Source organism: Danio rerio, chromosome 17 (assembly GCF_049306965.1).
Source record: "Danio rerio strain Tuebingen ecotype United States chromosome 17, GRCz12tu, whole genome shotgun sequence".
In the NCBI taxonomy this organism is placed as follows: domain Eukaryota; kingdom Metazoa; phylum Chordata; class Actinopteri; order Cypriniformes; family Danionidae; genus Danio; species Danio rerio.
The window spans coordinates 23,192,501-23,208,365 of record NC_133192.1 but is presented as its reverse complement, the minus strand read 5'-3'; the positions used below and the strand labels follow the sequence as shown (position 1 = coordinate 23,208,365).

The window sequence follows — 15,865 nt, the reverse complement described above, 5'->3', positions numbered from 1 at the left end:
ACAATGTAGTATACAAGTAGATGAGTATAACGATGGTTTGTTCTGTAGACTATCGAAAAAAAAATGCATAAAGGGGCTAATAATTTTGACCTTGAAATGTTTTTTAAAAAATTAAAAACTGCTTTTATTCTAGCCAAAATAAAACAAATTAGACTTTCTCCAGAAGAAAAAATATTATCACACATACTGTGAAAAATTTCTTGCTCTGCTAAACATCATTTGGGAAATATTTGAAAAAGGAAAAAAAATCAAACATGAGTTAATAGTTCTGACTTCAACTGTATATATTTATATAATTTTTTTTCCTCCCTAGAAATATATATTGCAGAGATATTAGTTAACTAGATCTAAAAGTAAAGAAAGCCGTAAAAAACAATTGAATTACTTGAAATAAAATAAAATATTGCAAATTTTATATTTCAGGTAGCCTTTCACTTGTTTTAATGTAGTTTAGCTACAATAAAACATTTGAATACAATTTTTTTAAATGTCAAAGACAAAATTTATTTCATGAAAGTGATACTATAGAGTAAAAACTTAAAGTATCCACTTTTGTGAAAATAAGATATTCATTCATTAATTTTCTTGTCGGCTTAATCCCCTTATAAATCTGGGGTCGCCACTGCGGAATGAACCGCCAACTTATCCAGCAAGTTTTTATGCAGCGATGCTCTTCCAGCCACAACCCATCTCTGGGAAACATCCACACACACATTCACACACACACACACACTCATACACTACGGACAATTTAGCCTACCTAATTCACCTGTACCGCATGTCTTTGGACTGTGGGGGAAACCGAAGCACCCGGAGGAAACCCACGCGAACGCAGGGAGAACATGCAAACTCAAAATAAAATAGAATAAAAATATTTTTAAAATATTTCAATACACTAATATAACATTAATACAACACTGTACTGTATGAAAATACACAGTTACAAAGATCATCATTATTCATGATTATCATCATCATCATCATCAGCCAATCAGTCCATCATCATCCAATTATTATCACCACTTCCATCAATTCTATCATTGCCATTCATTCCAGTTCTAAAAGAACATAATTAAAATAAGTGGCTCTGTCTGCTTCATCCACCAATGTCAGCATAGCATCCGCTCACTGTGCTTAGCATTTAAGCACGCATTCTTAGCATGCAACCTATAACAAGTCATGTCTTTCATAAAAAACTGCATTCTTCATTAATTGCATTCTTCAGTAGTGTGTGTGTGTTTGTGTGTGTGTGTGTGTGTGTGTATGTGTGTGTGTGTGTGTGTCTGAGATTGGTATAGCAGAAGGAGAGAACAGCATCTGAATTTGTTTGCCATTGATTTGTGGCCCATGCGGCGCTGGACTGATATTTATGGGGAGAAAATGCCCCTCTGCCCTCAGGACTCTGGTACAAATCAGATGTGAGATCCAATATGGCCGTCATGAAGAACGGATGATGTGAGGCGAATAAAAAGAGTCTTATCTCAAATGGATTTGTGTGGTGACACTAACAAGAGCTTTTAATCTTTAATTCAAGATGAATTCTATTCTCCTCAGGATCCTATTAGATTTTTCTATTAAGTACGAGTGTAGTAGGCTTTATTTAGCCAGTTGAATTTTTAGTATAAGATCCCCGTGAATGTCATTCACGAGTGCCTTTTTTCCATAGAAGTCTGCCTTTTATTTGTGTCTTTGAGTCCCGGCAGTAGCTGCTTAATTATGTAGGGAGGTAGGAGATCTTTATTCTCCGTGTCCGTGCTGATAGCATCTCATTCACTCTCAGTGTTTGAGGTTTAGATGTTATCTTGACAGGCTGGCTGACAAATAGGAGTCATGCTACACCTGCATTGGGAATCTGTACTGGTGTTCCGGACAAACACGTTTGGATATAATGTCACTGCACTGCTAATGAGGCTGATATGTTGATCGTGAATTTGAATATATTAATTTTAAATGTATAAACTAATTAGGCAAATATGTAAGTAATTAAATACGTAGTAGAGTTCATTGAACAAATAAAACGATACAATTTATATAGATATACAGTGCTCAGCATATACACATCTCACAAATTTATCTATAAGTTTTTAATAGGAAGCTATACAATATTATATTTGTGCATACACATTAGATTAGTCAGTAATGAAACCAAATCTGGAGCTAATCTAACAAAATAACTTACGTTACGATCCAAAAACTAGAACACACAAATTTATGTTATAGAAAAATATTAAATACAACATTTTTAAAAAAGAGGAAAGATCAAGAAGCAATATATATATATATATATATATATATATATATATATATATATATATATATATATATATATATATATATATATATATATAAAATTATTATTATTATTATTATTTTTAAATTGGGATAAAATTTTGTAGGTTGTATTTTATTTTGCAATATTTTGCTCTGTTTTGTTTATATGCACCAAAATACATTGCCTATATTCACTGAAAAATGGATATGTAATGGTATGTATTCAGTTAGGCTGAGCACTGTACATGCATATTTACATTCATTCATTGAAACCTATAATCAAAACCTATGGTATTTATACTATTGCATAGTTATAAATATTGTATAGTTATATACTGTATAGTCCTGTATACATTTTTTAAAATTCTTTTTCAAACGTTTTCCAAGTTATAAAAAGAAATGTTTCACAATATTTTTCCAGTATAATTATTTTCTTCTGGAAAAAATTTAAGTTTGTTCGTTCGTTCATTCGTTCTTGAATGAATGAATGAAAACTGCTATGGTCAATATTACTAGCCCCCCCCCCCCCCCCCCACCCCTTTTTAATTGGCTACAGAATAAGCAACTCTTGTACAATGACTAGGGCTGGGCGATTAATCGCAAAGTAATCGCAATCGACATTCAGAATCTATAATTGATCAAATGTTTCTAGATGTTTTTTTTTTCAATTACTTTCCCCACTGCATGTGGAGTCAGGTTACCCCTTGATGCGTAGTGCAATCTCTGTGATTGGTCGGCTTAATAGTGGTGACAAATGTGAGCGAACACTTTGCAGGAGAGCAGCGAGCCTGTTGGTGTGTGTTTACAAATGCAAAGTCCCATTGAGGAATAATTTTAATTTCATTTTCCATTACATTAAAATTATTATTTACATAACAATATTTGTTTACAAGAGATTCGAGAAATGTACTTTTTAAAAGACAGGTTATAAAAGAGCTGTTTTACTTAAAAGAGATTCTGCTTATTTTCTATTTTTAATATGAAAAACATTGAAAATATTTAGTTTTGTTACCAAAAGTGCAAGTTATTTATTTTCACTTTTTTAATAAGAAAAAAAGTGACTTCGTTTAAAGCAATGTGTGTTTTATTTCAGTTGTTCAGCATTGATGTTAAATAATTATATAGTAGATTGTTTGGGTCAATTATTTCAAAATAAAAAAGTAATTCAAAAATCTCTGACTTGTTATATGTGAGCATATGTACTGTACAAAACTTCAGTGAACTATGTGGGCAAAAAAATCAAATGAATAAATAAAATAATCGTTCATTAATCGTAAGAGTTGAGATGTTCAATTAGTCGAAATATTAGGCCAAATCGCCCAGCCCTACAAATGACTTGCCTAATTAACCTAACTTGCCTGGTTAACAATTAATCTAATTAATTAATCTAGTTTTGCTGAATACTTATATCTCACAAGACAACTAGTAAAGAATAATGTACTGTCATCATATCAAAGACAAAAAAACTATAGAAATAGAAATATTATGTTTAAAAATGTCAACATTTTTCTCTGTTAAGCAGCATTGGAATGTATATTGTATGCAGGAGGTCTAATAATGTACAGTTAAAGTCAGAATTATTAGCCCCCCTTTGAATATTTTTTCTTTTTAAAATATTGCCCAAATGATGTTTAACAGAGCAAGGAAATGTTCACAGTATGTCTGATAATATTTTTTTTTTCTGGAGAAAGTCTTATTTGTTTAGTTTGGCTAGAATAAAAGCAGTTTTATTTTTGAAAAAAACATTTAAAAGTCAAAATTCTTAGCCCCTGTAAGCTATATTTTGATAACCTACAGAACAAACCATCATTTTACAATAACTTGCCCTAACCTGACTAGTTAACCCAATTAACCTAGTTAAACCTTTAAATTTCACTATAAGCAAAATAGAAGTGTCTTGAAAAATATCTAGTGAAGTATTCTTTACTGTCATCATGGCAAAGATAAAGTAATTCAGTTATTAGAAATGAGTTATTAAAACTATCATGTTTAGAAATGTGTTAAAAAACTCTGTTCTCCGTTAAACAGAAATTGGGAGACAATAAACAGGACAGCCAATAATTCAGGGGGGCTAATAATTCTGACTTTAACTGTATATCTGTAAATTTATATTTTGTTTGTATATTTTTGTATTCTCTCTTTCTCTTATTTAAAATCGCTTTTTTAGTACAATATATTTATATATTGACAATATATACTACCATTAGTGCTCATTTAAATTGAAATGCATAATTAATAGTGGATGATAATAATAAAATTAATAATGCTGAAGTATTTAAGCCTGCAACTGAAGACATGACAGTGAAATTAAAGCTCCTATAAATGAGCCGTTTTAATTACTGTACTCAGTTTGTTTGATTAATCCAGCCCATTGCGTTGTGTCTCTCTGTTTCCTCTAGTCAGGAAAGGTCGGTTGCTATGGCCACATTTATATGTGTTCATAAGTGGCTCTGAGTGACTGCTCACCATCTCGGCTCCAAACAACGAGCAATAATCAGCTCATTAAAGAGCTCCCCCTTGCCTCATACACCCTGTGCTCATCTAAATAACAAATAACACTCTCCCTCCGTCCTGCCTTTTTCTCCTCTCTGCCGCCCCCCTTTAAAGCACGTCTCATAGAAATGTATTTATATCTCTATATCTACAATCGAGACGGTGAGTGGGGAAAGAAAAGGAGAGAAAAAGTGGGCTCTGTCAGAAGTGGTGGGGAAGAGTGTGAAAGTAGCCGATTTTCTTAATACATCCCCTGGGAGCAGATAAGTCTATCAATCTGTTAGATTGGAAAGCCATTAGGTGCCCTGGTTTATGCGTCTCAAGCTGTTAAAGCAGAGCAGATTGATTGTTGAGCCTTTGATGGGATATGCTGATCTAATCTCACTGTGCTTCAGTTTGCAATAAATTACACAATTCATTTCCCCCCATTTAGGGGAAGAAAATGACACCTCCAGGCACGCCTGGCCTCTCTGGGCGAAACAGCACACAGAAGCTATTTTATGGCGCCATTTAGCCAGCGAGCTTTCAGCCAACCAGGCCAACCGCCTCTCTCTCTCTCTCTCTCTCTCTCTCTCTCTCTCTGTGCTCTCCTTTCCAAAAAATCGAAGCATAATCAAGGTGTATGTTTAGAAAATTTATTGTTATAATTTCCACCCATAATCTCCTCCATTTTCCTGCAGCCAGAATGACATAGATCATCATCTGAGGGGGGGAAAAAAAGTGGAAAATGGATAGCAGTTTAAAATTTATCGGTCTTTGATTCTCAATTATAGGTGTTTATGACTTCATCCGTCTTCAGCCACCTCAACCTTTTCCATTATGGTGGAATATTATTTGTACGGAATCCATTAAATTCACAAGGCAGGACTCTAATGGCGGGGCTGCAGTGCTTTGCAGAGGGAAAAGTTTTTTGAAAGGTTAGCTTTAGCAAAAGCGCTGCTGTTATGACACCAGAAATTGCTTTATTGATGGGCTTCCTCAGAGCCTGAGCATTTGGGCCATTTGTAACAGCCTCCATATCTCTATCTCCTCTCAGACACTGATGAGAAGCCACTGCTGCCTCAACCCGATTACAGCGCTGTAATGACACACGGTCAGAACGCTTGGCCCAAGAACGCTCACACCTGGCTATTCTGTGGAAGGCATCACCTGTGTGTGTGTGTGTGTGTGTGTGTGTGTGTGTGTGTGTGTGTGTGTGTGTGTGTGTGTGTGTGTGTGTGTGTGTGTGTGTGTGTGCGCGCATGAGAGAGAGAGAATCTGGACAGGTGCTGCAAAGCTATTCCACAGATTCAGCCATGTCAGAGAGAATGAATGGGCTCTTTTAGTTCTTGGTTGGCACAAGGAAGACACTGATCATTGCATCATTGTAGGACACTGAGGGTCAGAGAACCTGTTGAACATCTCTGTACCTGTAAGCAGTTACAGTTCGCAGAGGTTTACATGTACTGCACTCTTCAAAACTTGAAAACAATAAGCAGTATTGCATTGAACATCATTACCCAGCACATATATAATCCTGTATTTTTGAAGTGGATTTATTTGTCACGTCTCTGTTCCTTAAAAAAACTCAAATGGATATTTTTTTTCTTATTTGATGAAAATGTCAATAAAACTAAACTATGGGATTGAGATCTTGCAATGGTGAGTTATTATCTCGAAATTTTGACCTTGTTTGTCAATTGGGACAATTGGTTATACATTCATTCATTCACTTATTCTCTTTTTTTAATCAGGGGTCAACACATGTTTTACGCAACGGATGCCCTTCCAGCTGCAACCCATCAACCCATATACACTTTCCTTCACACACGTACACTGCAGACAATTTAGTTTACCCAATTCACCTATATTGCATGTATTTGAACTTGTGGGGGTAACCAGAGCTTGCCTCAGCAACCTTCTTGCTGTTAGGTGACCCACTGCGTCACTGAGTCGCAACCTTACTTCCTACTATTGCAAGTTTTTTGTCAATTCTTCCAATTCTGACTATGTTTCTCACTTTTGATCTTAAGGTGACTACTCACAACTGCATATTTATGGACTTTACCAGAATTTTATATCTACAAAATTATAAATTCTATAAAGTTTGTCTTGCCAATGCATGTTTTTTTTATTACATTCATGAATAGGTCAGATTTTTTTTATATGAAATGTGAGAAACAAACCCTCAAAAAAGTCAGAACTGCATGTTAACTTGCAGAAGATGAGATTGAACTGTAGAAAGTCTGAATTACGAGATAAAGCTTTTGTCTAAGCACAACAATAGACATTTTTGAGTCATACCAATTTAGAATGACACAAGGGTAAGCCAATCATAGCATTTTTATTTTTGTGTGAACTGTCTCTGTGCTGGGCAGCGCGGTGGCATAGTGGGTAGTGCTGTCGCCTCACAGCAAGAAAGTCGCTGGTTCAAGTCTCAGCTGGGTCAGTTGGCATTTCTGTGTGGAGTTTGCATGTTCTCTCCGTGTTGGCGTGGGTTCCATATGGATGCTCCAGCTCCCCCACAGGCCAAAGACAAGCTCTATAGGTGAAATGGGTAAGCTAAATTGTCCATACTGTATGTGTGTGAATGAGTGTGTATGGATGTTTCCCATTGATAGATTGCAGCTTGAAGGACATCCGGTACAAAAAACACATGCTGGATAAGTTGGTGTTTCATTCTGCTGTGGCGACCCCTGATTAATAAAGGGACTATGCCGAAAGGAACATGAATGAATGAATGAATGAATGAATGAATGAATGAATGAATGAATGATTGAATGAATGGATATATCTGCGCTCAGTGGGTTTTTAAATTATTCTTCCTGTATTCCACAATAACTTCTGCTCAGAGTTTCTTGTAAGATGTGATGGACAGCTTTGGCCCTGATGTCCCATTGTTGACCCAAGCATTTGATTTTAGAAAGATTTGTGATCCAAATGGTGAGGGTCTGTTCTCGCCCTTAAAGTGACATTGAATTCTCCTCTTTTCTCCAGACCCCTCCTGAGCATATAAAAAGCAGCTCAGTGATACTTGGCTAATCACGCTGTAACTCTCAGCCTCTAACTATCTCTCAGCCAATCAATAGCTTCACCATCCCAATTAAGGTGGGCCAGGTCAGGGCCAGGCCACAGTCAGTCCTTTACAACTTAAATGCCATGTTTAAATCCATTGTGTGTATTACAGTGGGACGAGCAGCCTGACCTTCAAGCTTTTAAAGCCTCGTTTCAATAGTGCCGGACATTAATGCACTGAAAGAAAGAGCATGCAGTGGTCATTTTCTGCAAGTCGGTTAAACTGATCAAGGGATTTAAAGTGAAGTTTTGAGTGTGCTAATCATGGTACTTGAAAAACATTCTTAGCTTATTTAAATTTGTGCATTTGGCATATGATTGCATCCAAAGCAGCTTTAAGTGCATTCGGGTAAATGCATTGTATTACAGATTTATTATTTAAAAAATCAGAGTAGTGTATGAAATAGGCCTCTATTTCAAACACAATAAACAAAATAGACCTTTTAAAATATTTAAATCCAGGTCAATATTTATTATTATTTTGTGATTTCATGGTGACCAATGATCCAACAGGCGAATACAATCCAAGAAGGTTTAGAATAGCCCCTCGCCCATTTTTCACCGTGTGGTGCTTTTCGATATTATACTCGTGTCTTTTATCACAATTTCGACCAGACGAGAGAAACTCACAAGATATCAAAACAAAAATCTATATATAATACGTGGGCAATTACAGCGCCAAGTTAGCGGCATCGGGTCATTGTCACCGCGCGGCGCGCTTTTCTCATCTCCCGGGGTCGTTAGACGATGATGGATGTAAACCTATAAAGTATCTAAACTGGACCTTTTAACAAACCATGAGCAATACTATCATTTCTTTAATAGAACCTGCTGACCGTGTCATTCCGTTCTGCCATTTGTCATTTTCCCGGTGAAATAATCAATAACTCCACGCTCTGAAATAAATAATCTAAAAGTCGGGGAATATTATATCTTCCCACCAGGCAAAGAGACACAACGAGCCGAAACGAAGACTAATTTGAAATATCTACACATACCCTACATTGCACAAGCCCCCAATAAAGGCTAACACTGATTCTAATAGCATACATGTTTGCGCCCATCATTCACGGATAAAAGTCTTTATGTGAACCGTTTGTGCGATGTTTAGCTACACTGGATGATGTAGGCCTGCCATTGATTCTCTAGATCTAATTATTGTTGTGATAATAAAACATATGTATTATTATATTAAACAAAAGCATGAGAAAGAAGCATTGGGTTTATAACAGATAATCTAAATTCAGTCTATTTTAAAGAAGAGAGCTGATATCAATGTGTTAGTTTACTATTAAAGATTTGTTTTAATTGTTTGTACATTTTAAACAATTCATGAAATAGTCTTAAATAAGGCAAACACCCGAAATCATGTAGGCCTACCTTCATGCCTACCTGATTAACTTTGTGGACAGCATCCTCTCTAACACCTGATGGCGCTAGGGAACGACTTATTTGATCCTATATGATAATAAATGTGCATTGAAGTACACATAAATACAAACGACTGTATTAATTGCCTTATGGTAGACGTTTAATTATTTTTGTTGTGTAAGTTCATCGTTACAAAATTATTTTCCACGTTACAAAATCTTCCTAAAATATCTGTGGATAATTCCTTCACAGTTCCATATTATGTTTTAAGACTAATTAGAAGTTTAAGACACTTTAAGACTAATAAAAAAATCGTTTTATATTAAAATTAATTATCACATTTTATTAAAACTGTCACAATAATGAAAACTGTGGTCTGTTTTGCTTTGTGACTACTTACATTAATTTGAACAGCAATCAATAATAATATAATGAAACGTGACAACAGTTTTGAGAATGTTGCAAACACCCCAGGTTGCAGTTTTTACATATGCAATTAATAATAATAATAATAATAATAATAATATCAGAACCACTATATTAACGGTTAATTGTTAATTTTTTTCCGCAGCAGGCTTGACTTGACTGATCAGACTTGCAGTGTTTTGCAAGTATGTAGTATATCCTTCTAACCCGCAGAGGGCGTTCTCATCTCGTTCAATTAGTAGCTTATAGCGTCCAGTTTAGTCTTGATAATTATGGAAATCACAGTACTCGTTGTAATTTTCCAAAGATTACCCTATCACGAAAAGTTTTGATTTTTAAAATGTATAAAATTTACATCTATACTATTTACAATGCACTTACTGTTACAAGTGCTGCAAACTCAGCATTTATGATCACTAAATATTTGACCCCATGACCTCCTAGTCTAATTTATGTTTGTAAAGAATTCGTTTAATTTTAGAGTTTGCTTCATTTTAAAGCATGTTAAACTGTGAAGTAATAAGCCTGCTTAACTCTACAGTCATTTTAGTTTTTATTTCCAACTCTGCACCGCACCTACCTAACAAGGTAAAAAGTTATTCTGTATTCTAAACAGTAATATTTGAATTTATATTTAAAATAGTAATGTTTGGAATTAAATAATTATTAAAAATATATATTAATTTTGATTTATCTTTTTTGGATACTTAAAAGGCGCATAACATATGTTATGCCTGATTTTTAAAATTTTATATTTATATATTTAAAATTGATATCAGTATTTGGACACTCTCCTTAATCTAAAAAATGTTGTCTGTAGTATAAATAAAATATATTTCATGATAGATTATTTTAATAAAATTGTGTCACATTTTATATTGCTCGTAGGATTGCCCAAAAATAAATTAACTGCTACTAAATAATCGTCATATTTGGGTTCATCTGATTATTTAGTTTGTTTTAAGTTTACTTTAACTTTTTGTTTAACGTAAAATATGAAAACCTTTTAATAGCTACAACATCTAAAACATTTCTTTATATTTATTGGTGCAGTTCCATCCCTTTGCGACTAGTTTTCGCATATGCCTACAGATTGTTTATGCCCCAAAAAGTCTGTATAAATCCTAGCTTTTATTGAGATGCACTGATAAAAAGTCAAGTTAGACTTTGCAATGCTCGTGGCCTAAACCACCTTTTTGCTATTGCCTTCATCGGCGCACCGCTTGAGCTAAATCCTTGTTCCTTTGTGTTAATGGTCCGTGCTCATTTGCCACCTAATTGGACTATATAAGACCAATAACAAGAGAGAACTCTCAGCCCAGCAGCCAACACGAAGAGCCTGGGAGGCCCCTCCTCTCTCCCGACTCTCCACTTCCCATCTCTCCCTTCATCCCATTTGCTATTGTACGTGCCCAATCGCCGTATACTTTCTGCATTTAACTCGGGTGACATTTTTATTTCATCATTAGCATCTGGCGCCAGACGGACGCGGTGAGCATCATTTTCACCAAGGAACTCTCGGAAGATGATCAGCAAGATTAATATTGTTTATCTCGCCCCGCGTTATTGTCTTTCGTTTTAACGTCAATGCTGACCGTAAACAACCGCGTTTAAGTTCCCATTGCTGGAAGAGTTTACCAAGGACTTTTAAACTGTTTAAAGATTTTCTTTTTTAACGCGTTTTTAACGATTTATAAATTGTAGTATAAACCCGAATATCAAGCCAACATGCCCGAAACAACACAGGATACGTGTGCTTCAGCGAAAGACTCTCCATTTTTCATTAAAAATCTTCTCAATTCTGACAGTAAGCCGTCAAAGCCTAAGCCTATTTTGGCACCCACTAAAGCAGGACTTGATGGCAGCTTCTCCCTTTCTCAGGTTGGGGAAATAAACTTTCCTCGCTTTGAGTTACCCACCCAGCGCTTTGCGTTACCGGCTTACCTTGAGCGTGCCTCGGCGTGGTGGTACCCGTACACACTCAGTGCATCCGCGCATCTTCACAGAACAGAAGGTAAGATTTATTATCTCACAACTGCTTTGTTGAGTAATCTGCGCTGATTTATTATTTATGATAATTAATAGCGTGATTCTGATATAAAATATTGGTGCATAAGCATGCACTGTAGCAAGCCAGCCTATAGCTTGTTTCCCGACAGATTATAAATAATATAGGCTAAGTATCAAACATGACCCACAGCAGCTGTTCTCATTCTTTAAATATGAAAGCTCACATGTTTTTAGTTTAAGTTTTAGTTATGCAGGGTTGAAGTTTTAAAAACACTGAGATTTTGGACAGTGCTAATCACAATTGTTTGCACCTGTCATGTGGCAAAGTGACACGACCAGTGAAACTTGATATGAATATGTTTCTGAAAGAAAACGAATGCTAATTTGGCCTCTATTACTGTAGCAGCACAGAAAGCGAGGGACTCTTCGCCGACCACAGGCACCGACCGAGATTCCCCCGAGCTTGTGCTCAAATCAGATCCGGACGCCAAGGACGATGAAGACGACAACAAAAGTGGCGACGAGATTGTCCTCGAGGAGAGCGACACCGAAGACGGTAAAAAAGAAGGCAGCATAGACGACTGGAAGAAGAGTGACGACGGCGCTGACAAGAAACCTTGCCGGAAAAAGAAAACTCGCACGGTGTTCTCGCGGAGTCAGGTGTTCCAGCTGGAGTCCACCTTCGACATGAAACGCTACCTCAGCAGCTCGGAGCGCGCGGGCCTTGCTGCCTCCCTTCACCTCACAGAGACTCAAGTGAAAATCTGGTTTCAGAACCGCAGAAACAAATGGAAACGTCAGCTGGCCGCAGAGCTGGAGGCCGCCAACTTGAGCCACGCAGCAGCGCAAAGGATTGTGAGAGTACCCATCCTGTATCACGAGAACTCGGCCTCTGAGAGCACCAACACAGCGGGCAACGTTCCTGTAAGCCAGCCGCTGCTCACTTTCCCTCATCCGGTTTACTACTCGCACCCCATCGTCACCTCCGTGCCCCTCCTCAGACCGGTTTGAGAGGACGACAGATGTCTTTTTCTATGTAACTATGTAACTAAATTTTACAGAGACTCGAAAGAGGGAAAGAGAGAAAATGGGAAAATGAAACCAAGAGACAAAGATATTTTTGTTTAGAAAATACAAAAAAAAATTAAAGAAAAGAAAAAAATGTACAAAGACGCACTATCATGCATTTGAGCCCGACATTTTTTGTTTTGTTTTACAATTCCTAAAAATACCCATAAAACTACACATAAATAAGGCTGTTTAGAGGCCTGTATTTCAAATGTTGATGTTGGTTGGTGGTAAATTTCTGACTTTGTTTATTCACTTTGTCATTATACTACTACTACTACTAATAATAATAATAATATTATTAATAATAATAATAATAATAATTATTATTATTATTATTATTATTATTATTATTATTATACCTGCTACGGTTTATCTGTTTATATAACAAATCAACTTGTTCAACTTGTTGACACGAAAAGTCTTTAATACACACGTTTAAGTTTCTTTACAGCACCGAAAACGCGTACCCACAGACAGCCCTGAACACGGATGTGCAATACTACTGTGTATGATCTGTATATTTAGACAACATTTCTATTCTTATTTTAGACACGTTTTCTTACCAAACATTTCTTAGGTTAAGAAGTTAACCGTTAAAACGATTTAACTGCTTGGTCCCGCGTTCAATAGACAATCATATATCTGACAGACATTACAGTTAAACTGAAGACACAAACACGAAGAATAAATACTTTTACTTTTATCTATATTATTTACAGATGTATATGTACATGTACAGATATAACGAACCAAAAGGAAAGGTGTCATTTGTACAGTAATAGATACGTTCTTTTTTACATTGTATTGCTAAATTCTGTTGTGAAATAAACGAAGACTACTGAAGTCAACATGTCTTGTGTGACTAACCTGACGTTGTGACACGACTGATGGGTTGAGATGAAAAACGGCGCTTTTTCATGGCTCACAATTCAGTTTTTCGAACAGCCTGTAAATGTGAATATGCTGCATAACATTCTGTTATTGGCTGACTGAAACACAGGGCATACATACAAATTATATATATATATATATATATATATATATATATATATATATATATATATATATATATATATATATATATATATATAGCCTATATGTATATATCAGAAAACTATACTGGGTAAATATGAGTTAATCATAATGAAAGATGAAATAAACATGGGAGACAAAAATGACGAGATCGCGGAGGAGGGTCAATGGAGAAGGCACTTGTAACAGTTTCACAAATATATGATGTTAATTTTATATACATCCATTTAAATCATACCAACTATGCATAAGGTGATGCAAATTAATTAATATGTAAACAGTTTATTAACAATCAATAAGTGGACTAATTAGTTTATTTGTGACTGTTGTATTTTTCACTGCGCTTTCTTAAAATAATAATAAAATAATATTAAATTCGTGTCTTATTATTCGTCGAGTAACAGCATATTTTAAAAATAACAAAAAAAAGAGCTAAATCAACTTTACAGCAAAACCGGAATTGTTTCACTTAAGCCTCAACTAGCTGAAATAGCCATTACCATCTCAATTACAAGGTGCACCTTTAAAACTGGTGGACTCAACAAGGGATGTTTTGCAAAATCACGTTGTCAGTAAGACCGTATAATTATCTATGAGAGCTGGCGGTATTGCATTAAAGAGTTTTACCTCTTTGTCTGTGTGCGTGTGTGTGTGTATGTGTGTGTGTGTGTGTGTGTGTGTGTGTGAGAGAGAGAGAGACAGAGATAGAAACGACGAGTAAAACTTATTTTACATGTCTTGTATGAGTCCATAACACGGTGTTCAAAAGCGAGTTTGCTGTTGCTAAACTGAATGCAATTAGCTGTATGCAAACCTTTATTAACTGGTAATAATAGTTGTTAATTTGTTGTTGACTTAAGTACAAAAGGTTAGAAAAGAACAAAAATATTTGATATTGAAAATATTTAAAAAAATATTTGATTAACAACGACATCTAATACAATTAAAAACAACTTAAAAAGGTATGTCTTAAATTTCGTTGACTTAACCATTGACTTTTGATATTTGACTATATAAGATACTATTTTCAGGAATGTTTAATGACTTTGTTTAACTTTTGATTTTATTTTAATTTAAAATTAACTAAATAAATTGCCCCAATATAAAAATTGTACAGGCACATGTTGGTAATTCCGTCATGCGTGTAAGTATTAACCGAATTAAGGAATTAACCGTTAACAAATTTGAGGCAATAAAATAATAATAATAATAATAATAATATAAATTATAATGATAATTATCATAATAATAATAATACAAAGGCATTGCCCAGCATTGAGAGAACTTTAATATAGGTCAGTCAAGCTCATCGACAAGCATTGGTCTTCCTATTGCTCTTCCTCTATAAAGTCGAAATCAACTCTCTGCGTTGGGTCTAAGCACTCAGCCAAGAGCACATTCAAATAGCCTACCGCCGCCTAATAATCATAACTCCTATATTGACGTATAATATAATGCAAGCTCAGCACGAGCCCATTACGGTGAATTAATAGATCGCAGAGGCATTATTGCCTGTCGAGTATTGATCGGCTAACGTCTGTAAAATATTGTTTCAAATCAAGGGCATTGTTAACAGTTCTTTTTTCCTGTTGGCTTACTGATGACCTTGATCCACTGTCATAAACTGAAAAAAAATTATCACTCGATAATTTCCATTTGACCATATCTTTATGCAAAGAAGGGGGTGGGGGTAAACAGACAACATGCTCTTTGCATTAACATAGACGTTAGAAGAGTCTGGATAAATAGTTCAAATAGCCGGCTATAACAATCCCCTCCCCTCATTTGTGTTCATAAATCACTTTTTGTAAACGTGAAAATTCCTATTCCCTTTGTGAATCTGACGGGGTTGTCATGTCATCAAAGCTTGGGCTATTCAAAACTGACGGAACGGTGATTTAACAATTTCGATAAAAAACGATAGCCTACGTTTAGTTGGCCGACCTCATATTTTCAAGCGGAAAGGATAGCAGCTCACTGCGTCACAGGATGAGGCTGACAAAATGGACCATCATCTGCCCAATTGAATTATCTTTCGCTGTGTAGGGAAAATGTTTTTCAGCGCTCTGCAAAGTACATTTACCCACAATAGACGGCGAGAACGTGAACTCAATCCTACGTACAACACTTTAGAGGA

The 15,865-nt window shown here is 35.5% G+C and overlaps 2 protein-coding genes across 20 annotated transcripts in view; one reads left to right on the top strand and one right to left on the bottom strand.

Annotated features, from left to right (window-relative positions):
• Window positions 1–15,865, bottom strand: part of ikzf5 (IKAROS family zinc finger 5) — a 260,811-nt gene that overhangs the window by 17,909 nt on the left and 227,037 nt on the right. The window lies entirely within an intron of this gene.
• On the top strand, window positions 11,077–13,544 carry hmx3a (H6 family homeobox 3a). 2 transcript variants are annotated; one of them, NM_131634.2, is given in 2 exon segments: window positions 11,077–11,629; window positions 12,029–13,544. In NM_131634.2, coding segments are annotated over 2 exon segments (894 nt in total). In that variant the 5' UTR covers window positions 11,077–11,343; the 3' UTR covers window positions 12,637–13,544.

Excerpts from the sequence above, each read along its gene's own strand:
- hmx3a (XM_005158695.6), top strand. The coding sequence starts at position 11,344 with ATGCCCGAAACAACACAGGATACGTGTGCTTCAGCGAAAGACTCTCCA. Across the intron at positions 11,630-12,031 it reads GCATCTTCACAGAACAGAAG|CACAGAAAGCGAGGGACTCT; the intron begins GTAAGATTTATT and ends TTACTGTAGCAG.